Source organism: Battus philenor, unplaced genomic scaffold (assembly GCF_028537555.1).
Source record: "Battus philenor isolate CCGP_79_NKW_IND1 unplaced genomic scaffold, ilBatPhil1.0.hap1 SCAF_13, whole genome shotgun sequence".
Taxonomy (NCBI): Eukaryota; Metazoa; Arthropoda; class Insecta; order Lepidoptera; family Papilionidae; genus Battus; species Battus philenor.
This window is the reverse complement of record NW_027181675.1, coordinates 4,783,205-4,808,069: the sequence shown is the minus strand read 5'-3', so window position 1 is coordinate 4,808,069 and position 24,865 is coordinate 4,783,205. Positions and strand designations below refer to the sequence as shown.

Sequence of the window (24,865 nt, the reverse complement as noted above, 5' to 3'; positions counted from 1 at the left end):
TCGGCTGAATCGATAGACGTCCCTAAGTTTTGCGCTTAACGATACATTGGCTATCCAAGTAAGTATTTATCATTTACTACATATCAATGTATCAGATTATAATTCATTTCAACACATTTTGTATTCCAATTGACTAACGCATAATTTAGTTCATTAATATTCTAGAAAATTGGTTGCTTGCACATTTTTCTATTGAACCGTCGGAACTTTGAATCTAATAATAGGACCTCCTATTATTAGATCATCATAGGAAATTTGCTAGTGCTACCAAAACTGTACCAGACCTGACGGTAGCAGCGGCCAAAACCTCCCGCTCTCCCCCTCTTCAACTCGCCTAGTAGATACCTATTGCGTATAACACCACATTCATATATAACATTTTCGAAGCACAGAAGATATCAAAAACCTTTTTTGTCCACATTTAAACTACAAAGAAATGAAATAAAACATCGAAATAATTTATTATTAAAACTTTATTTCACCAGCCACCCAAGAAGAGTTAAATTCAAAAAATAGGAATAAGTAACAAAATTAATATGAGAATCAAAAATACTGATCGTTATATACAAAAGATCATGTAAACAGTTCGGAAAGTTGGTGCTTTTATTTAAGACTCTTACGTTTAAATAATAAAATCCACAATTAAATTGATATAAAATCATGTTCCAAGTCCGAGCATAACACTACAATTACAATCCAATGAAATCCATAAGAGAAAATTACTGGCAGTTAAGTCAGGATTAAAGCAAGGAGGTTTCAATAAGATCGCGGAGGTTGTAGTACTCTACTGGAGGTAGCAATCAACTATTTTAACAACAATTTAACCAATTATATAGTATACTAGCTGATCCCGCAAACGTTGTTTTGCAAAGAAATAATGTTTTTAATTTACAAATAAAAAATAAGGGATGATCATAGAGGGGTGAAAATTTAGGGTTGTATGTGTTTTTGTATGCCGTATTATAAAAAAATAAAAACAAAAAATTTCGTTAAAAAAATAAAAAAATTTTTTAAGTGTGAACAACCTTTATCACTTAGGGGTATAGAAAATAGAGAGTAGCCGATTCTCAGACCTACTGAATACGCATATGAAATTTGGTAAAAATCGGTCAAGCTGTTTCGGAGGTGTTCAAGTTCGAACACCGTGACACGAGAATTTTATATATTAGATTTGGATATGATCGTACAAGCTTCCTTATCAATGTATGGTACAATCTATCCAAAAATTAATAGCATCAGAAACGGTAAATATCGTAATAATACAGTAAGTAAAAGGGTTTTCAATATTAGGATTCTTCTTTTATTAAAATATAAAAAAAAATTAAAATTAATATCAAAATTTTCGTTTCCTGCATACTTTGTATCGACAGAAGTTATTGCCCTCTCACTTTTACACAGAGTGATAGGAAATAAGTGTAAAATCTTTAGACCTTCTTTCTCACTAATGAGCTATACTTTTGCTTCAAAGCTTTTACACCTATAACCAATCAACCTGTATACTGGTAAAGGTGTGAACTTTAATGGCCAATTAAGGAAATGGGCAAAATTATCTCTTTTTTCACTGATAAAACAAGGTGAAGTGCAAATAAGCATGAAAAGATTATATGCAAAGCGTTCTTTCAAACATATCAAAGATTGTTCGGTATAAAATTAACTTTCAGGCTGTACAAAGATTAAAATTTTATATTTAAGAATTTTAATATTTTATAACTAATATTTAGTATTTCATATCTCCTGAAAAGTTGCGTTTTTGGACTTGGTAAGATTAAAAATTCTAATTATTATTGTATTGTATTAAAAAAGCACATATAAAGTATAAAAAGTTGTTACTAGCCACATTTAGTTAATGCTACCTCCAGTAGATGGCGACGTGGTCACTTAGTTCCTCAGGTCATTGGATGTGTCGTTGGTAAAATATCTATTTCAACTCATTAGACGTCCAAAAAACGATAAATACTGTATTGACAATTTAATTGGTAAAATTTCTTATTAGAACAAATTTTGAAAGTACTGCGATTACGATAACACACATCTAAAAATTCATGAACGAAAAATTTTTTTTCTGAAGCCGGATTATTGTGCTACCGGAACCGCTATACCGTGCCATAGGTTTGCACGATAAGAAAGGAGTGGAGAGGGGTGGAGTATCGGCCATTTTGTTCCTACTGTCGCCATCAACGCGTTCATTATGGTTTCTTCGGCCTTCCTTCTAAGGCGCGATACAGCAGTTTAAGGAACACTCTAATACGGCGGCCTCAGTTTAAATTGTTTATTTTTAAAAAATAAAATAATTTTACTTATATACACAAATAAACTTAGAAACGGCTTAAATAATTAATTTTGACTTTTTGGAGGTTGTCATGGAAATTTTAAATATCAACGTGTTTAAATTAAAAATTTAATACTCGGATTGTACCTTCCACTATGTGCTGTGTGCATCATTGTTTTCGTATAAGCTTACACGTAGACATAATTAAGAAAATAATTACACTGAATCAGATACTTGACCAATGACACACCCGTGTCTTAAGGTCTACATATAAAACATAGGTAATTTACATCTGATATTTTCATTTTTCTCTTTACTTCTGATCAACATCTCGATAACAATGTTCTATACTCCTATCACTCTCCAATAAGAAGATAAATGAATACTGCAAAAAATATATATCGATTCGCAAAAATACATTTTCACCTCCGTATAAGTATTTTGTAAAAAAAATTAACGAACGGAGGCATTCAGTCGGCATTCATTGACATTTAGATGTTCTGATTAATTATTTATAAAAATAATTTATATATCTCATTTAGGAAAACTCTATAAGGCGATTGGAAGTACTAGCGTTTTGTCGTAGTCAGTAACAAGTATTTAATCTGTTAAAAATGTTTTCATTTTTTAATTTCTACTTTCTTTCTCTTCTCTTTTTGTACAGGCACCGCACACTAATTACGTTTACATCGCTAGCTAAGAATGATAATGACACTATCTCCTTCTCACTCGATGTTATACGCTCCGCCCCCCTTAAACGACGTATAATCACTGCGCCATCTAGCAGATTTTACGCTAACTACGTTCACAGGCCTTTGAATATGGAGTTCTTACTTAAATTAAAATAAAGGCAAAGGCAAAAATTGCTCGTCTGAGGCGACAGTGGGATGAACACATTGCTCGTGTAACTGACGGCCGTTGGGGTTATAAGGCTCTGGAGTGGTGATCAAGAGACTCCCCCCCCCCCTCAGGTAGACCGACGATATGATCGTGGTCACATGAAGTCGCTGGATGTAGGTGTTATAGTGGCGAACCTTTTGAGAGACTAATGCCTTTCAATGAGCGTCAATTGGTATTTTTACGATAGTGACATTATCATTCTGAACACACGATATACTCTTCAAAATCTCCTAACCGTCAGATAATCTTAAGCTAACAATCAATCACATTTACATCCTTAGATTTACATTTAAAAATAGTGGAATTGCTTTCAAATTTAAAACTTTGCTTTCCTTTAAAATTTTCACACTCCATCTAAACTTGATACTAACTTAACTACACTCAAACCTTCCACTTTATTAAGCGAAAACTAATACGAAAAGCGCACAATAAATTCTCTCGAGGTAACGGACTTATTCGACGTAACTGTAGTGTTCACCACTACTCCGGACTCGATGCAACAAGCCCTCTATATCGTATGGACTTACAACTCTGAAATAAAAAATCTTGTTATTAATAAAAGCCACACATTGTCTTGATATGTCAGTTTTTCTAAATTTTTTTAGATGATTATTCATCGCCATCATTTCTGCTGCAGGACTTTTACTGCTAGACATAAACCTTCAGAGGTATCCAATAGAACCAGTAGGAAGCGGTATGGTCCCGCAAATGTAACTTTCACTTGCCAATTCCCTGGACTTCAATCGATCCTATTGAATTGAAGTCGCTGTCAATCAGTGGACGTCAATGAAATTATATTATGATAATGATGATGTATGTATCGAAATATTTAAAAATTCAAGAAGACAATTATTTTGATATATAAATATAAACAATCAAAATATTAGATCTATCTCTTTGTTATCGTTCATAATTAATACTTTTATATAAATAAAATATAGACTTACCCTTCGGTGTAAGGTCCATACATAAATAGGGGCTATGAGCTTTGGCTTGGCTCTTTGTGGAGGTTCCTCGCGCTGGTCGAAGTGTAGAACAACACGCAGGGCGACTTCCACCATGCACTGAACTGTACCACCTCTTCCGGACTCACTGGCACAATGCTGGGAGACAAACAAACATTAAAAACTTTTAACTTGTATTTTTAGTATATATATACGCGTGGCGGCCCCACTTACAAGGCTGGTCAACAACTGTAGGAGGTATAATTAAGTCTTCGTTTAGACTTGTGGTAGACTGCATTTCGAGGGTAGCTATATCAATGGATGTGTCGGTGTGTGAAAAGAATATGTGAAAGGTAAGCGTAAGAAAAAGAAATAAAAGCACTAATTCAAACCAATTTTTATCTAAAGTAAAATATATTAAATACATCAGATGGAATAAACTTTACAATAGGTATATCGTGTAAGGGAAGTCCATAAAAGCAGCTTGTACGCTGGCAGGCGCGGCCTTTCAGTTCCACCTGCCATCGGTTGGACGAGCTACGTGCCCAGCTCACTGCCACTTTAGACGAGTAATACTTCAACCTATGTTGGTGAACTTGGTTTTTCTGCGGATCTTATCATATCTGATTCGATCTCGCAGTGAAACTGAAACATAGCTCTATTCATTTCTAAGTAAGAGGAGGACTAATAAATAGCTACTTCCGATATGTAGCAGTCAAAACCGAGTCTATCTGGCACTAATCGGTGTAACATTACGCCTGAGAATGCCCCGTAGAGGGGTAAAACACGTGTTGAGTGACTTAACGGTGTTAGTTGTGTAATTCACATTGTTTGCCGCATGCGCATTTATCAGCGGGCTGGCGGGCAGTACACTTTATTGCACGACTACTGCTACATAAAGGAAGTAGCTATATATTAGTCCTTTTCTTACTTAGGATGTAGTCCCGAAAATAACGCCTGAATATATTAGATACTCTTCATTTCTCTCTGGATGACTTTGAACCTTCAAACTATATTTGTCTCGGATCCGTGTCATGATGATTTTATAATTATACTCTTTAATTTAAATTATTTTCTCTTGTATCTCGCTCATTTATAATTATGATATGTTTACGGAGCTAAAATGGTTAATAGGTTGTAAAAAAACCACGTGCTTTGATACATCGAGGTATTGGTCTCATGCGATTCAAATTCACTAAACAAATCTGATGATATTCCGACTGCTATTATAAACATTACAAAAGAAATATACGGAAAAGGCCTAATCATTTATTATATATTAATATATTATATATGTTATCACCTTAAATCGTTGAAGAGGTACCAACGAGGCTCATTGTCTCTTGTGACTTGAATATAGGCTACTAAGTTCCTAGGGTTGTCCTCAACGCACACGACCGCGGCAGACAGGCTGTATTCCTCTTCGCATTGCGTATTTATTTTTTTCTTGTGCTTATTCACCTCCAGCCGATTCAATTCAACATTCAAATCGTTCTGAAAATTAAATCTTTATTTTATATATCACTTAATATGTACTTGGTTAAAATTAAGCCAAAGAATTATAATAACAAGATGGATAAGCGACCTTATTCAGGTCTCCGGTTGACGTTGGATGTAGATTATATATTTGATCAATTGTTACAAAATAAAAATTAAGATTTATTACGACACTGGAGGAATGTATGAATTAAGTGTTGCATTTACCCAAATTATTAAATAATAAATAGTATTGCCCTCGCATGTTGTAAAAATTCAGTTATGGTCACCTCAAAAAATATTTTTTTATATTTTTTCTTTACAAGTTATGTCATTCTTGTATTTCTAAAATTTCCTTGGTCATCGTTTTGCAATAATCACTCAAAATTACAGATCAGACAGACATTAATTAACGTATCAACAATAAACAATAGTAAACACATGAGTAACGTGCAAACAATTAGAGATGCATATAAACGCATCCTTACCTCATTATCACAAACCAGTAGTGTATTTTGTGCTATTAACTTTGTCTGGCAAATGAATATAGTTTTAATCACGAAGAAGTTTGTAAATACCTTGTCATTGATAACAACGTCTCCGTCCGATTGCAGTCTTATTAGCAGCTGATGAGGCAAAACACAATTACTCTCTTGAATAGCTTTCGAGGATCCTGACTGAGAGGTTGTCGGTCTAGAAGAAAAATAATTCCTTATGAAAATATTACAAAAATATTAGGTAACATAGCCAACGTTCAAATAAACAGGATAAGCGATGACTTGGCAAAACTTTTAAAAGTGGTTGCGTTCTACTAAGATGGCGGCCACGAGGCTGTTCCAATCAGGTCCGAATCACGCTCAATACGTGGTATTGTTATTGCTAGCCGAAGTAATACATGCCGCCGAAGACCGGCAGAGACGGAGTAACTTTTGCGCCAGAAGTTTTCCAAAAAGGAACAGAATCATCGGTAAGAGAGACGCAAGGAGGATGTAACCAAGAGACATTTAATAAAGAAAAATACCGTGACAGCTACCTGATAACTATATTTTATGCTAGCTGACTCTACAGATCTTATCCTTTATAGCAATAGAATAAAAAGTTATTTAGAAAATTGTGTTTATTGTTATACATGAATAATCAATATTATTAGTGAAATCCTTTTCCGATATCATTTACCAGGATACACCAGATTTTCGACGGTTGCGAGCGAAGGCGCGGCTGAAACCTAGGCCGCTTTATTGCAATGGAAACAGTTCGCCGTCGCTTCGCGTCTGATCCTACATAGGTAATAACCGAACCAAACATGCCCGGTGATTATCGGTGTAAATCTTCCGTCTCTTTACGCGTATTATTTTGGCAGACAATTTGTAATAACAGCTTTTATAGCCCCCCCCCCCCCCCCCCCCCCAACCACAAACACAATGAACAAACACAAATGTGATCAAATAATATACGTATAAGGTAAGTTCTACCTTACTCGTGCTCGCGCTTACGGTTGTTCATGCAACCACTGGCTGTTCTGGCCGAAAAGTTCTCTATTGACAACTAGCCAGTAGACGCAGTGAACATGTACCGGCTGATATGATGATGATTATGATGAAGTTTTACCTGTCTGGATGTTTGAAACGACAGCCAGGTCTCGCGCAATGCAGGCCGTATCGGCACGGCTTCCCGCTACCGCCTCTTTTAGCCGCTTCCACCTGCGCATTATTAATACAGACACTAACTATAGTATACAAGCAAGGGCTTTAGTGCTACCGAAACTGCTGTACCGCGCCTTAGGTATGCGGCGGGACGGGGGTGATTATCGGCCGCTCCGTTTCATCAATCCGCTGTTAAGGCTCGCTGCAGCAGCTCTTAAGCTCTTTCCTCCACCGTGCTTAAAAATTCAACGGCAGTACGGATATCTCGACAAACATCAAACCGTCTGTTCAAAATATGTCGTGTGCGTCTTGCCGATTGCGTCTTACCGATCACATACTTTCAGGCAATAACTAGCACTTACGCGTACAATTTTTTTTCTGAATATTTGTAGCCACACCTACCAGCTACATATATTACTGCGCACACATCTTTATTTTATATAAAATAAATACAATGGTGTATTGTATTTATTTATATAAAATACAATACAACAATAAACTCAAGATATATTTGTAGGCACTTCGGAAAAATATATGGCATCCCTTTTAGAAATTGATAAGGTCGTGAACATTGAAAAGGTGTATTCATAGTAGTCCGGAGGGCTATGAGGGTTGTTCTATCGCGCTTCGGAGAACTTCATAATCGTAATATGAAAAATTATTATTATTAGATCAATTTCAAATATTAATCAAAGTATAATATTAAACGTAGTGTACTCGTTAATCGCCACAGCTAAGAACGTTAAATTGCACCGAAAACATGTTATATATAAAACTTAAATCGATCCTAAAATCAACATAATGTATGTACAAGAAAAGGAATAGTATTAATATATTCACTTTACCTCTTTAGGAACACACTTAGACCAATAAGCCTTTTCATGAGCTGTCACCCCACCACAGTTGATAGCCAAAATTGGTGGTAATCTAGAATAAGAGAAATATATTAACATATATATTAGCACTAATATAGGGACAAGTGATAATGTCTTGTGGGCAGTGGTGGCCGAGCGGGAGAAGACTGACATTTACGCTTGTAGCTCGCGAGTACGATTTCAAATATACAATCTTATATAATTCACACTTTGTGCATTAATTACATAGGATTGCCACTACTCATATACAAATCAGCAACAGCGTCTTCTGCGTAACATAATACCACACTGCGATCGCTAAACCGCCGGCCTAGCGTGGCGATTATGTTATATCTCGCCATACATATCTTTTGGGCAGGCAGGCCTTGCAATGGTGTCTATGGCCTAAATAAACGGCGATCCAGATTTCCAAATGACGGATTGTAAACTCCTGTTCCAAATTTCAGTTACGTAAAAATACTGTCAACCAAGTTTAATATTAGCCAATTCTACATTGCCTCATTTAGATTTGGTGGCAGCCCGGCTGACATAGATTGGTTTGATAGATTATTTTTAATTTCAATTTGTAAAAGGAGAATTATTACTTCATTTATTTGGGGCACGCCAACAACAAAACATTGTATATTTACAATAGTTCCGTATAACATAAAAACGTACAAACAGTACGTTTTTATGTTATACTGAATCTATGTAAAATTGATAATAGCTTAAACATTAAAAAAAAACTTATATATTATAACCTATATAGCGGGAGTCAAATCCTAACGCATGGGTTTTATTATTTGCAGGACGTCTTCTGCTGGACATAAGCCGTCATAGATTTATTCCAACGACCGAAACGCAAAGAATATGGCTTTTAATATAAAAATATACACACATACAGGCAAGCATATGCATGTATATAATGGAATACCTTGCCAAACGTCCACGTTGCGCAGTGGGAGTAAAGCGAGAGCACGCATCACACCATGCAGGCGTGCTGCGACGTGCCGACAGAGACGCGCGGACCAGCTCCACGAACCCTCCACGGGCTTCGCCCCCTTCCCTCGCCCCACCCGGATATTGTAGTGCACAAGCCAACACCACAGACTCGCGCTCCTCCTGTAAATAACAAATGTCTTTTTATATGTGGCCAGGGTCTACATCGGACCACCTACTGAACTAACTAAAGGTAGCGACGATATAGTCAAGGTGGAAGGAAATCACTGGATGCCAGCAGCACTAGACCGGTCATCGTGGCAATCTTTTTGGGGGACGCTTATCTCTAGCAAACGTCTTTCGGATGACGTGACAATGGGCAAAAAACATAGCGCCCAGATCAAATCAGGAACTAGGAGATCTGTAGACGAACTAATATAACCCACATGCTTCAGTGAATCGGCAACTCACAGTGGGCAAGTGGGCACACGGCGCGTAGAGGGACCTTAAGATTCTTATGAGGAAAACCACGGATGGGCAAACGCAGCGCAGCACGTCCACTAGGTCGAAATAAGACCTAGTTAAGGTCGTCGGGAGACAGCCTTATCAAACTTGTAAATTAATAACAGAGGCCTATGTCCAGCTGTGGAAGTCTTACGGTAGACTTTGATGATGATGCTTCATATTATTACTAACATCATTCACTATAAATATGTCATGAGATGAGTCATAGACATAAATGATTAAAAAAATTATACTAAAATAAGTTATTATTACTGGCAGGCCAATACATAGGCCAAACATAATACATAGAATACGACGTGGTCACTTACAATAAGAGAGCAATTGCGAAAGCTATGTTCGAAATTTCGCTGCGAGATTCGAAAAAAAAGGTCAACGATGTTATTTGAAGAATTGCTCTTCTGAAATGGGAGTGGGCGGCAACCAATTGTCATTTTTGAATGGCGACCACGAGCCAGTAGACGTGGCGTGGGTAAAGCCGCAAGCAGGCAGCGCAAGTCTGGTCATAGTGTCGATCTTTAGGAGTAGCCTATGCATTGCAGTGGGCGTCTAACGGCTGATATGAATGAATGAATGAATGAATATTTACCTCCATATTACACTTAAGGCACCGATTCAACTGGTAGCGTCCGATTGCAAACAGCTGAGATATTTCAGACTCTTCTTTCTCGACATGCCGACTGTTCGACAACTCCTGATCACTGTTTTGAACTTGTTCCGTTCCATTGTTACCTAAAAGATAGTGAATTTTTAAAAATATACTTTATTGTTCAGAAATTTCCTCCAGAGCGAAATTAATTAGAAAATTTAATATCTCATACACACTCTAAACATTGCTTAAAGCAAGAAAGTCGCAATTGACCATACCTATCTTTTAAAATTTAAATCGTTCAAAATTAAACAAGAACTTATTGTAATATATGTATATATACAACATATTGTCCTCTTCCCTCATTGTCATTGTAGTTTTTTTTATTTTTCATGTTTACTTTTTTTTTATTCAATTGCAACTCTGATAGCTAATACAAAAAACCAAAAGTATTATTGTGTTATCTACTACCAAAAAATTGCATCTATGCTTCATATCATTACAGCTATAAATTAGCTTCAATCCATACTTGTATTAGCAACCAACAGATACTTTGGACACCAAGAAGACTTTCTAAACACTTATTGTATCGCTTATTAACAATCTCCTTATAATACAGCTTACTCACTCTTTTTTTGTCAAGTCTACATTATTTCTGCTTGATTCCTTTTTTCTACTTAACTTATTAATTACTAGAATTTGTATAAATAAATAGTTCTTTATGCATATGCAATTATATCAATAACTTCTTAACTTAGTTACTCTATGAAAAGAATATTATTAAAATGTACTGGACTGTATTCGCCGAATAGAATACATGAATATGCAAAACTTATTTCGTTGATTTCGTTGGAACCTTGCAGACGTTTTTCATCTTGCTCATTATTTTTAACTAATTTATATCAAAAAAAATTATGAATATTCATGAACAATAATACCACTCCAACAATGACTAATTGTAGGTTTAATGAAAGGGACAAAGAAACTAACAGTAAATTATATAATAACTAATTTTTGGATAATATTAAATAAAATATCTGATATAAACCCTTCGTTTATTTAGATTATATTGTTTTACTTATACATAGAATTTTAATATGAAAATTTTAACATGTACACTTTTTTTAAATAAGCCTGTAGACGCACCTTAACATTTATTTACAATTGTTAACATACACTAATTTCTAGTCTATCATCTGTCCTTTTTCTTATTACAAGATTAGTTGAAAGAGCGTTATATTAAAGTTCAGCAAGTATAGTGTAATATAACAATACAATAATGAAAAACACACCTTCATTAATTCTTCTTCGATTATCTTCCTCTCTATCTTCTTTCTCAAACTCAACCGGCACGAGAAACTCCAATTCGGTATATTGAAATTCTTCCCTGTATTGACCGTTTATTGCTCTGTGAAATTTGTTAGCAGTCCGGCCGACCTTAGGCGGACTCGAGTTCTGAGCGAGTAAGGCTAATTCTTTTTCCTTTTTTCTCGTTTCTAACATTTCGTAGTGAATTTGATGTAATATAAATCGATTCCAGCTCTGTGAAAAAAAAAAGTTTTGTTACTAACAAATAATAAGAAATAAACTTAAACTAGTTTTTAGTGCTTTCTGAGCTATTTATATTACATTTATTCTAGTTGATTCTTTTCTAAATTCGCTAACTAGTCTAACACTTTTATTTTCTTTATTTTAACGAGTAGGTTGACGTTTACTTGCAGGGAACAAATAGTTGATTTATTCGCCTCTGATTTGCGCAAGTGACAAATGTCCTCAAGGTTTTTTACCTTATTTTTATATTTAGTTTTTTGTGCGGTTTTTTGTTGCTAAAACTATTTTTTTTTGGTCCTTATCTACACAAAAATAGTCGTGTTAAGTGTGATAGCCATTAAAATATTGGATTGTCACCTGTATTAGAGCCAGGAGATCAGGACGTGTGTCCGAACGATCTGTAAGAATCAAACCGAGAGCAGCCGCCTCTGGTACAGTTCTAAACGCTCTGAGGAAGTTATTCGCTTGACATGCAGTACCACCTGATGTATCCAGCATTCGAAATAGAAATCCTAGAAATTTATAAATAAAATATTATCAATCTTGTGCTACCCAAACCTCTGTGCCGCGTCTTAGGTGCACGCGGCGATATAGAAGGGGACGTATTGTCCGTTGCTCTCCGTCAATTGCCTGACTACGCTGATGCATATAGAACAATGGCCCAATTTTTAAATAAAATAGCACTTTTTATGAACCAATATGATTAATTTTTGATAGGCATTGAAACTAAAATAGAATTAATATTTTTAATTAGTTTGCTACTACTAAACTACTACCTATTACTCGATATTACACCATTATTTTATTACTTGATGGAACTTAACTTTAACTTGTATGTTATATTTTAGGCTAGATTATTCTTTGTCTCCTTTGGCTGAAAATTTGCGACAGGTTACGATCATTACAATGGAGCAGAAGTCACAATTCACAGATTAAACGAAAAAAAAAGAACAAATATATGGGTTGCCAAATATTTATTGTTAACATTCAAAAGTTAATTATAATTTATAGTTTAATTACTATCATAAAATTCTTTACGATACTACAGGGCTTAAAAACCTCTTTAAATGTCGTTGTAGTCACTTGTCACATTATTCATTATATTGAACGTCAATTACTTTTCAGTCTTTACAAATTATATTACATCATAATTACAACGCAAATGCCGAAATAAAGTACTTTTTAAAGTTATCAGCTTACCTAACTCGCAACTCAGACAGAATTCCTTTGCACAGGTGTGGGCAAGAAGCGTCGATTTCAACGGTTGAATATAATACAGCACCTGTAATAAACTAAATTAATTAATTTAAATAAAATTTATAATGAGTAGATTAATAATGAAATGAACATTGTTTTACAGATGCTTTAAAGCTCAGAAATTATGCCACCTACTAATTTATTTATATATATATATATATATATATATATATATATATATATACACATAGGTTTGTGTAATAAATTCCATACTTTATATAGACTCTCTGTAAACATAAGGCCTTCCCCTTTTTAACCGATAGACGCCTACTGCAAGATATAGGCTTCCCCAAAGACCGCCACGATGACCGGTCTTGTGCTGTCCACACCCAGCGACTGCCGCAACTGTACCGTCGATCCCCCTAGTGGGGGACCTCCCCGCGCCGCGCTTACCGGCTCAATGACAACCTTTCGGCCCCAACAGCCATGAGTTGATCGATTTAACACGCCCCTTGTTACTTCAGACGAGATATTTTTAGATCTACCATAAGGCCTTAGAGACTTGAAATTTTGTATTTATTTTAGTGGTATTGGGTGTTTATTCTCCTAATAGAGACCATCTAAAATCGGATTTTACGAAATTCTACCACCAAAGGTATTGAGAGGGTGTTGATTAAAAAAATGCATATAGTCAAAAATAAATTTTTGTAGTCATAAAACTTGACCAAAATATTGTTTTCAGTATGTTAAAAATTTCCAAAATTGAATTTCATTACATTACATCCAGAATCGGCAGTGACCATAATCAACCCGGATCTGAATATAAAGAAATATTTAAGCAAATATTACCTGAAGCATAGGGTTACAATAAGAGTTCGGTATTGTAGCCTCTAGTCCTGGTAGATTGGTTCTATTGTAATGTTCCAATTCTTCATTAGACCCATGCTTGTTGTACCGAAGGTCCAGCTGTTGAACAATTAATTCAAGTTTCAAAAAGTTTCTTGTTACATTTTATCAAGTAAGTGGCGTTTTATATAATAAATTAACGTAAACTTAATTTTATGCTGGTTGATTGATGATTTTTATGATCCCTTATAATAAATCAATTTGACTTTCACTATAATGCTACCGAAACCATTGTACTACGTTTTAGAAAAGGGTCTCGGATCTGTATGTTATCTCCAGCAACACAAATTGGTCATATCATGAGATCTACAATTTAACTAGAATTGAAGTGTTGACTTAATACGGAAAGCACTTTTATAATTAGAAAATCTTTAATTGCGAATGTATGGATGTAGTTATACGTCCCTTCACAGTTGTGCGAGTGAGATGGCTAAACAACACCTGCTTATATGCCATTGGTAGATTTCGAAGAAAATTTTCTTATTTTAATTTATTAATTGTATAGCGACATAATAAAGTTGACGACGGATAAATTACTGTTATTTGATTTTTTTATATTAATGAATTAATAACAAATAATTACCTTTTGATAATGCTTTGGAATGGTTTGTGTGCTAAATTTTGTGTCAAACTGTTTTGCTGAATTCAAATCTTCTAAATTATCTGCTATATAAGGCATCTGAAAATAGATCGAAATAAACAAAAAGATGAAACAAAACATTAGTTATCCTCTTTCTATCAATCCAGCACACCTGGTTTCGTTTTGACGTCCTCGGATTTGGCGCATAGCCAATAGGACCTTGCATCTTCATTGATTTAAGTACTTCAGGGTCGACTGGTTTCGGTTTCCTGAAAGTGTTTTATAAAATATTTTACTTTAGTAACAAATTTATAGATAGTTTCACGTTGTTTACATAAACACTACTCATAAAACAACAGAAATTGAAGATTTTATCTTCTTCTTATTTTCAGGTGACAGACGCCCACTCAAAGGTCTGCCTTTAATATAGGCCTACCCTCGCCGTGACTGTCAACTCGTGATCGCTACAGAGAATCTTTCAGCCCTAAAAGCCGTCGTTGCAAGAAGAATTTGCCCGCGCTCTGCCACCCAGGTTCTAATCTTCTTCTTTCTGATTCGATCTGGCAGCGAAACCTCGAGCAGTAATTTCCAATATTTTCTGGGTGACCTCAAAACTTCCTATAAGGCCCACCGTAAGCGCCCACGTATCGAATCAGTAAGTTATCACCGGAAACAAACACGGGTCTTTCGTCTCCAGGCATTACAAAATTTTGGATGAGAAGGAAATGGTATACCTCGCACTATCTTCACAGCATACAAAACATCATGAATTTATTAACTAATTATGTTAAAAGTATTCTTTTAATAATATTGTCATTATTAATCGAATATGTTTATATAGTTGATATGCCTTATAAATAAATAAATTATAAATCGAAGGACATAATTGTAAAGTACTATATAATCTGACCTGTATAGTTTTTTGAAGAACTCCGGGGGTAGTTCATTGAACCATTTGTTTCCGGACGTCAAGGGGGGGAGGGTAACGGAGGAGAATTGGAACGATGTGTTGTTGAAACTGACGTATGGCAAACCCACTACTTGATCGGCGAACTCTGTCGCACTGAAAACCACAATTTTAAAGTATACATAATATTACCTGATTGGTCATAGGCGTCAATGCTTTTAAGGGGTGAATATGTAGCTCATTTTAGAGCAAAAAGCTCTAAAACTTTTACAATTTATCAATCACCATGTTTAAAATATGAAATATGTTTCATTAATTTATTTTTTCTACTGAAATGCAACAGGCTAATTTACTTTTCGTAAAACAAAGTCTGTTGGGATGGGTAGTATACAATAATTAATTTTAATAAGTAATACTATATAATTATTATGTTATTTATTTCAGTAACAGATTTTTGGATAAGATGTACTACACATTGTCAGGAAACAAGCTATACATTCACACCTTTGTAATATTTACAATTATTTTCAATAAACCCTGTTTATAATATACATGGTTTTGTTGAAGACTAATTTTTAAAATTAATTTTTTTTTTTAGAAATAATACAAACGTTTGAAAAGGAATGTTACGAGAATCCGTCGCATTAATAATGCAGTACTGGCTGTATGTATGTATACAGTCATTGGTAATAGTTGTAAAAACTTTAAAGGAATTAATGTATATCTCATTTGAATCTTGTTTGCATTTAGTTGAGTACATAAAATTATAAAGTATTATATAAATCTCACCGTGAAAAATTATTGAACACAGGCTCATGGTTGTGCTGGGGTGAAAATAGATGTAAGTGTCCCGCTTGGTCACCGAACACGAGTGCTTGGCTCGTTGCGGAGACGTCCATAACACTGCAGAGAGAGCTTTGAGTGTCCACCTTGAAGAATATTTTATGTTAACACAAACAATTGTTGATAACAATAAGCATACTTTGGGGTCTCAGTGATCATCACCTTATCAGACGATAAATGTCTACTGTAGGGTATAGCTCTCTAACAAAGATCACCAAGATGACCCGTTTTGCGCCGGTACCTATCAAGGGACTTATTTACGCCTTGTCTAAGAATTCGTGGTTACCACTCTAAAGCCTTTCGACTCCAACAGCCGTGGGTCGCAGGAGCGATATGCCCCACCCACTGTCACTTCAGAAGAGCTATATAGGGGACCTTGGTTTTTCTGCAGAAATCCTCTTTACGTTGCTCTCAGGGTGACCTTCGGCTTTCTTTCGTCATCAACAGCATCAAATACTGGTCAAAGACCTTGGTCTACAAACATTGCGAAATACCAATCAGCTGAGCTAAGACGTTTACTTTCGTTCGTTTATTGATCTTGTCATTCCTGTTTCGATCTCCTATATATACTCTATACCATTGTGTCCCAGCGCGCGGCCCACATTCCACTGAGGACAATATGATTTTTAAAGTGAGCAATCCTAAAGTGGACTTAACACAAGTTTCAACCCTTTCGCCTTAATATAAAAATATATATGTTACATAGGGGTGTAGGACATAGGCTATATAAATTTAATATTCAAATAATCCGACAATCAATCGGAGCCAAAAATAATCGTTCAAAGAGCCGCATGTGGCTCCCGACCCGCAGTTTGGCCACCCCTAATCTAAAACATGTGCATTTTTAAAACAAAGTTGTAATACATAAAATTAAACCTTAAAAATAAAATGAAGAAAAGTTTAAACAGTTTTTACGCTATTGTTTGGGGTCAAAACTTAAATGAGATTCTCAAATTCTATGTGATACTCACTTGAAACACAGATTGTTTTTCAATATCGTTTGGAGTATTAACATGTAATAAGGCAACATGTCCATCTCCTGACAACGCAACAGCTCTACCAGAGAATGCAGGCAAGAAATGTAATAGTAGCGGAGGGGCTGCAGTATTGAGGGACCAGGCACTCTCCACGTTTGACTTTCCTCTTAGACAACGTACATCCCATACTACAACATACGGCTCTGCCACTGCTACTCCATTAACTCTGTAATATTAAGGATACGAATTGTGACAAAACTTGATATTTGACATGATAAGTTAAACATTTGTTCTACTTTAAATCCTTTTAACTTTATTTCTGATTACATCTTCCAAAAGTTAATTAATCTTTCATGAGTGTATAAATGTACACATATATAATAAAGTTCTAAAAGATATCATTGACAAATATTAAAAATATGTGTTATTAATAAATAAGCAGCATTTTAAAGTTTTTAGTTGATCAAATGTGTCGAAGTTGGGTTTTATTGGCTCATTTACATAATAAATATAATAATGACAACATAGTTCATGTTATAACATCGGCTGTGACCGGCTTTTCAGAACAAATCTATATTCCGAACCTGTGGTAGCTTACATATAATATCAACATGATATAATTCACGTACTAAAAACATTTCAATTATGCACTTATAATGACTTGTGATTGCATAAGAATAATATAAAAGTTAACAAGTTTCTTTAAAAAAAATGTAACTAGAATCAAATAAAGCTCCCTTATAATGGCATGTTTCATCGAGAGTGTACATAAGTACATAAATAATTCTTATTGTAAATTTGAACACTCTGTAACTCTCCCTTTGGTATCTTGGCAAGGACTACTAAATACTTCATTTACCTGATTTTTCAGTATGTGACCAAAATTAATAGTTAAATTATAATTGATCTTTATTTTGGATATACAATGCCCTTTGAAACATCTCTGACTGATCTTACAAAGCATTTTGACTTAAAGGAAATATTATACAGCCAATACAAGAAGTATATACAGTATATAAGTAATAAGGTGTGAGCCATAACATAATTATTTTTGCATATTAAATAAATCCATGACTTAATTCCTGCAGGTCAATTGTGACACATCAAACACCAGCGTGATCACAATCGAAGAAAAGTGGGTCATGAAGTCCAGATTTATTGGATGGTGATTCTTTAAAAATACATCACAAGAGACGCGAGAGACACTTCTGTTTTAGCCCATAGATATCCACTGCAAGGCACAAGTTTCCTCCAAAAGATATCTATAGTGGGATATGCCATAATCGCCACGTTTGGCAGACGGGTGGATGACTGCAGTACCTGTATACTACCAGAACCGGATAATGCTACCCATCCTACAAAAACTTGTTTGTCAACAGCGGCAATTGTATATAAATAATATAGTGTGAATTATATGTAAATTGTATCCCGGGAATCGAATTCACGATCTAGGATAACAAGTCTCGATCCCTTTTGCTTAACTACCACTGCGGGCAGTTCTGTAACTCTCCGAAGAAAAAAAATAGTCTTCTAATAATATTGTTATTTATTGTTAGGATTTTATCTATAAACATATATTTTTAATATTTACTTACGACTGCGTAAACCCGCATGAAATCAGCAAATCCCCTTGCATATCCAAGTCGGATAGGCACGCTGTGTGTGCGCGGAATGTATGTTCGGATGCATTCGGCGTTCTCAAGTCGCGAAGGGCGACATTCCCGTTGGCGCTTCCACAAGCCACCAATGCTCCTCCTCCGCTTCGTAAGACAACGCAACCATCTTCTTTTATAGGCTGAAAACATATATCATTGTCCATGTTGATTATTCATCAATGGGTCGAAAGAGCTAGCAAATCATTGAAGACCTAAACCTTTCTGTTTACATGATTACCCTTTTGAAAAAGAGAGTATTTTTTTAACGAAGTAAATAAGAAATATTGAAATCTATCACCTTAGCTCTAGCGCTCGCGCTTGAGTCTTAAAACCGTTGTAAGTAAAATGTTTTTAATTTCAATAGAGTAAATAATCTTCGAGTAAATATAAAAAAGTCATTATAACTACTCTTAGGTTGGAGACGTTACGTTATTTATTTATATATTTATTATATATTTATATATTATATATTTTATATACGGTATTTTATTATATATAGCCGTGTATATAGCCGTGCCTCCGAAATTACTTTTTTTTTACATTAATGAGCTATGCGGACTATTTACAATTTAAAAGCTAAAGACACTAAACGGTAGCTTCTCAATACATATTCATTAACATGTTACACGGTAAATTTAAAATCGTATTTAAAAAATAGTGACAGACATTATCATGTGTATCACATCACGCAAGAAATAATAATAAATTCCAAAAGCTTAAATTTCGTTTTCAAAAGACATCATACACCCTCCTTTTTTTAAATTTTAAATCTAAAATTAAAATTTGATGAACATATTATCTGCATGTGTATGCTCTAAGTGAATGTGAAGACCTCAGTTCCATAGGATGGTTCATGCATAGGACGCAGACATTCATATTGGTGCTTATTGCCGGATTTTGTAAAAGGTTGCTACAGCTAAAATGAAAACCATTCACGATTGCACTTGGAGATATAACAATAGAAACTTCAAGTATTTCAAACTTCACCTTCTATCATTAACAATAAAAAGAAAAACAATCCTATTTAAACAGTGACAGTTTATAAAGTACAATATTAAAATACTGTTTAACTTTTAGTATATAATAAACTTTTCATTAAAGTAAGCGTGTCTTTGTTAAGATTGTCCCAAGACACTGGATGTAGACTGCTTCCAACTGGTTTCATTGAATATTTATGTGTGAGGCCTATGTCCAGCAACGGACACAGCTGCATCAACATATTAGCTGATATACGCTGCAATGCATTTTTGGCGAAAGCCTACCAAAGACCACCATGATGACTAGTCTTGATTGCACACATCCATCGATTTCCTCAACTATCTCGTCGGTCTACCTAGTGTAGGGCAAATCCACGCAGACTCTACCGACTCCTGATCACCAATAGAGTAACTTTCGGCCCCAAAGGCAGATATGCCTCGGGCGCAACCACTTCATATAAGCACTTCTTCAACCTATATCAGTGATGTTGGTTCTTCTCCAGTAGAGAACTGGACTCATTTTGATTTCATTCAGAGCATAGGTGTCTCTATTAAAATTGTTATAATGCTTTATTAAATTTCACTTACAATTATATTTTCAGTCATTTTATTTATATCCAATTCAAGTAGTTTGTTTTGATGTCCGCCCATCATTAACTTTGTAGGGCTCAATTGAAACATACATTGCATATCTGTCATATTCTGAGATCTGTAATAAATATTTAGTAACGTTAATTAAAATGACCTATTTATTCCATAGCATATTTAAGTAGAGTAGAATAAATTATAAATCTATATCTACTTCTCTGGTTAGGAGATAATGCAAATTATTCTTTTATAATATAAGTAAAATGATCATTATAGGTTTAAAATAATTAAGGGGTCGATGTATAGGTCATTTGCTGAAAATTAATGTATGTTGAAACCAATACAAAAATAAATATTTTAAGAATAAATTCATAATGTTACTATAACATAGTGAGAAAATGATGAAAAAACATTTGAAATTCATATTACTACATACTTTCAGAAGTTATATGCCTGCCACATTCATACACAAAAAATAAATATTTCAGTGATTGTTTTATTCAAGGTGGTGTAAAAGCTTTATTTGCTATTAAATTAACTATAAATCTAGCCCTTCAAAGCTCTTATACCTATAACCAATCACACTGTATAAGATTTTCATTGCATTTTCATGTATGGACTCATCACATTATCTCTGAAACCTTAAGGCTTAGAGACTTGAAATTTGGTAAGGTTATTCCTTTCGCCGCGAAAAAGTCAGCTAAGAAAGGATTTTAAAAAATTCCGCCCGAAAACAGTTTGAGAAAACTTTAATTTAAAAAAGTTTCTTAATACAACTCTTAGAGGTACAAAATTTGACCTATTTTTGTCTAGAGAATATTTTTTTGGCTTGTTTAAAATTACCAAGAGTGAAAGGCAGTGCAATTTTGTGTTGCTATACCTGTATGTGTGCTTAGGTATCCCTCTTCGTATTTGATGCCTCAATGTTGTTTTTGTTAATGCATATATTCCCTTTTCTACCGCTAATATGTCTCTGACTTCTTCAGTTTCATGTATTTGAAATGATGTATACTTCTGCATACTGGGTCCGTAGTATGAAGTGACATGACCCTATAAACATATTTTCAATTAGTATAGAAAATAAGCCATAAATTAAACGGTTAGTAAATAAAATATAGTATATGTTATAAGATTTTGTGTATGTAAACATTTTTAGCCTGTCGCATTGAAATAGCAAAATTAAATTAATTTAATTTATTTCAGAGTGATTGTTTTATCTATTGATTGAATGTGAGATAATTAAATAAATTTTGTGATTGATACATACTGACTGATGCAACTGGCAGACGCGCAAAGTTTACAAGCGTACCTTCACAGTTCGCTTTTAAATTTTTTTTTTAAAAAAAAGTGTCTACACTATTTTTTTCCATTTCATGCATTAAATAATTTTAATATACTAATATAACTTACACCTTGATTTCCCATCCATATTAATTCTTCAAATTTGTCAAAGACCACTGCTGATACCCCATACCTGTCCCCTCCATCCACCAGCACACTACTTCTAACTTCATATTCAGCTTGTTGCGTTGGTATTAAATATTGCTGTGAATATTCTCTTCCATAATGATCTGACAACAAATATCACAAGTATAAAAAGAATACAATATGTTGTGCCAGTGGAATTCTAGTTATGGTCAACCAACTAGACCATAGATTAGTAAATTTTTAGACTACTATCCTTATATTGATAAAAAATGTGTGAGATAAAAAGATGTATATTTCTACACTTACCTTTTTATAGACTTGCTAGAGAAAATCATAAATTAAATAGGTTAATTTTTACTTCATGCCTATTTAAATATTATAATGTATTTACATCATAATCATAAAATCATATTTTTAGGAAAACAGAGGTATTTTTAGTACATACAAATTTGCCTTAAAAGCCTACTACTCATGATGTCATATATCATACTCTTGGGAGTAGTACCACCCTGTAGGACCTATGGTATAGATGGTTACCCCTGAACTCTTATGACTAGCACATACTTTTTAACTTCAAATATCTGTTTGCTCAGTTTTATAGTAATATAAATGAAATAGTAAAATAATCAAAAAATCAAATAACACACACATACACAGAATAATAACAATTATTCACCTTATTACATTTCTTAGCAACATTTTAAAAACATAAATGAGAAACAATATAATCTATATATAAATATGAAATTTCAACCTATGTATTGATATCATTATATCTCTGGATCCAAGAGAATTGAAATTTGGTAGGAATTTTCTTTTATCCCAGTAAAAGTCCACTAAGAACAGATTTCATGAAATTTTACTGGCAATGTGTGTTGTTGGGGTGTTCAGTGAACAGCAATATTTTTATAAAGCAACATAATTGAGTTTTTAGACAATTATTCATTGAGTTAAATTTTTGTTGAATCTTTCACACGTAATAAAACTATTGAGTATACTCTAAAAAAAAGAATCAAGTCTTGTATAATATTCAAGAAATTCTCAGTCTAAAATTTACTAAATTGTTAAGAAATAGCTAATCGAAATTTATTCAACATCCTTTTTTTTTAATGGGATGGTTTTATCTACAGAAACTCTTCATATATATAACTTACATAAAAAATACATCAATAGTAACTGTTTATAATGAAAATTGTTTGTAATATAATTTTACAGTAAACTTTGCTACTTTTTATATAATTATTAATTTATATATGATTAATTAAGTTATTAACAAAGTGGCTAATTATCTTAAGAGAATGTATTAAACTGTGACTTTTCTTCCAAAATAGCTTATTGAAGTGATAGTAATGTAGTAAATGTTAAAGAAAAGTATATTGAGCCACATATAACAAGTATTGAAATTTTTATGTATGATGTGGTTGAATCATCAAGATTTTCAATGTAGCATTATTTACTGAAGCAATAATGGATTTAAAGACACCAGTAAATGAAATCTATATTGATAAATACTGTATAGGTAATAGATTCCAGATTACATTATATTCACGAAAAACTTTTCCGGCTCTTTAATGAAAGAAAAATATCCGATAATCGTAACGTTGTAAGTTTGTTTTTTATGACTCATTTTGACATTATAATGTAAAAGTAATAAATAACGGCTTGTTCTGGGATTAGTTTATCGATATCTCAGGATATCTCTAAAAAAATTAACACATCAATGAAACTGTTTATAACATTGCCGAAAAAAATATGTACATAAGTTTTCTTATAATATTCCTTTAAATACACAGGGAATGAATAATTCATTTAAGTGAATAAAAATTCGCAGCAAAATATAGTAAACGAAACCGGCTGAGTTAAGTACAAATTCTTCAATGTCACAACTACTTTGATTACAATACTAACCAGTCAACAGATGATCGGACGGTATACAAAGATCTGAATAGTGATATTCCATATTCCAAGATAAAGAATTTTTTACTTTACAGATTTACTATATCATTTGTGTTATTAAATATGTTAGTAAACATTTATTTTGTTTTATAACCATTAATAAAATCTGATTTAAAGTTTCTCTTAAAATTCTATATTGTGTCAAAACAGCTTACGTTTCAATTCATTTAGTGTTGCAAGAACCAATCGAATATAAACAAATGACAATAAATGTTATTTTACCACATTACTACCATTTTATGTTCGTCGATAATAAATATCGATCGTTTCAAATTAAAATTCTATTGCTGTTAAAAATTGTCTTGTTAAAAATCGAATATTAAATAAAAAAAAACTGTAGGAAACATTTTCAACCACAACATAGTTAAATGATAACTGTTATTTCTATAATGTTGTGGAGAGACTGTTATTTCTTTTCTTTATTTAGGTCAATTTAGAACAATTATCGGTATCATATAACATAGTTATTCTAATAGGTTCTGCTCAAGTTCTCGATGTTTTATAAATAGAGTTGCTTGATACGTTCTCCACAATTGCATATCTAGTGTCTTTTTACAACTTTTTGTGCTTAAGTTTGTCTTTTCATTATTATTACTCATTAAAGAATTTAATTGTTACTTACATTAAAAGGTTAATTAAAAATTTCACATTTTTTTAATTATAGGATTACATTAACTTCATCGCCATAATTATATGTAACGTTCAGAATTTGAATAATCCGGTGAATATTTTAGTTATTTCATCACGGCGTTGATGAGTCTAGGAGTACTGTACTACTCTACATATGCCCACATAGATGTTGTTTCTCATTGCATTCCCTTGTTCGCATCGCTGGCGTTTGTCAATACATAGGTGCTTTCTAAAATAATCCGTCCTCTTAACTGATGGAGAGACAATTTTTTTTTTCAAAGGAATAAGGAACAGTCCGTTACAATAAGGAATCAAGTATATCACTTTTGCTCATTGGTCGTTGTGTTCGAAAATATGCCTTCAACCGGTCGTTCTGTCTGATCTGGTTGATTATTATAGTTCTCACCATGATTATTTAACGCATTTTTAATATGGACTAATTTTCAAGCAAGATGTTCACCCGACGGTGAGAAATTGGACTAATGAGCTTTAGGTAGTCTTATATAAATTTCATGGTTCAGTAGAGAATCTTTG

The 24,865-nt window shown here is 33.7% G+C and overlaps 1 protein-coding gene across 1 annotated transcript; it reads right to left on the bottom strand.

Moving 5' to 3' along the window:
- Nucleotides 1–485: 485 nt before the first annotated feature.
- On the bottom strand, nt 486–23,836 carry PAN2 (PAN2-PAN3 deadenylation complex catalytic subunit PAN2). The gene is made up of 22 exons (XM_068777148.1): nt 23,654–23,836; nt 21,728–21,888; nt 21,198–21,367; nt 20,318–20,438; nt 18,693–18,892; nt 17,092–17,323; nt 16,067–16,206; nt 15,281–15,433; nt 14,543–14,639; nt 14,374–14,469; nt 13,734–13,850; nt 12,888–12,969; nt 12,045–12,199; nt 11,429–11,678; nt 10,137–10,279; nt 9,021–9,208; nt 8,078–8,159; nt 7,198–7,289; nt 6,168–6,282; nt 5,417–5,607; nt 4,117–4,272; nt 486–3,700 (listed from the first exon to the last, which is right to left on the bottom strand). The coding sequence occupies exons 1-21, from the start codon at nt 23,703–23,705 to the stop codon at nt 4,149–4,151; spliced, it is 2,961 nt and encodes a 986-aa protein (XP_068633249.1). The 5' UTR covers nt 23,706–23,836; the 3' UTR covers nt 486–3,700; nt 4,117–4,148.
- Between the last annotated feature and the right edge of the window lie 1,029 nt (nt 23,837–24,865).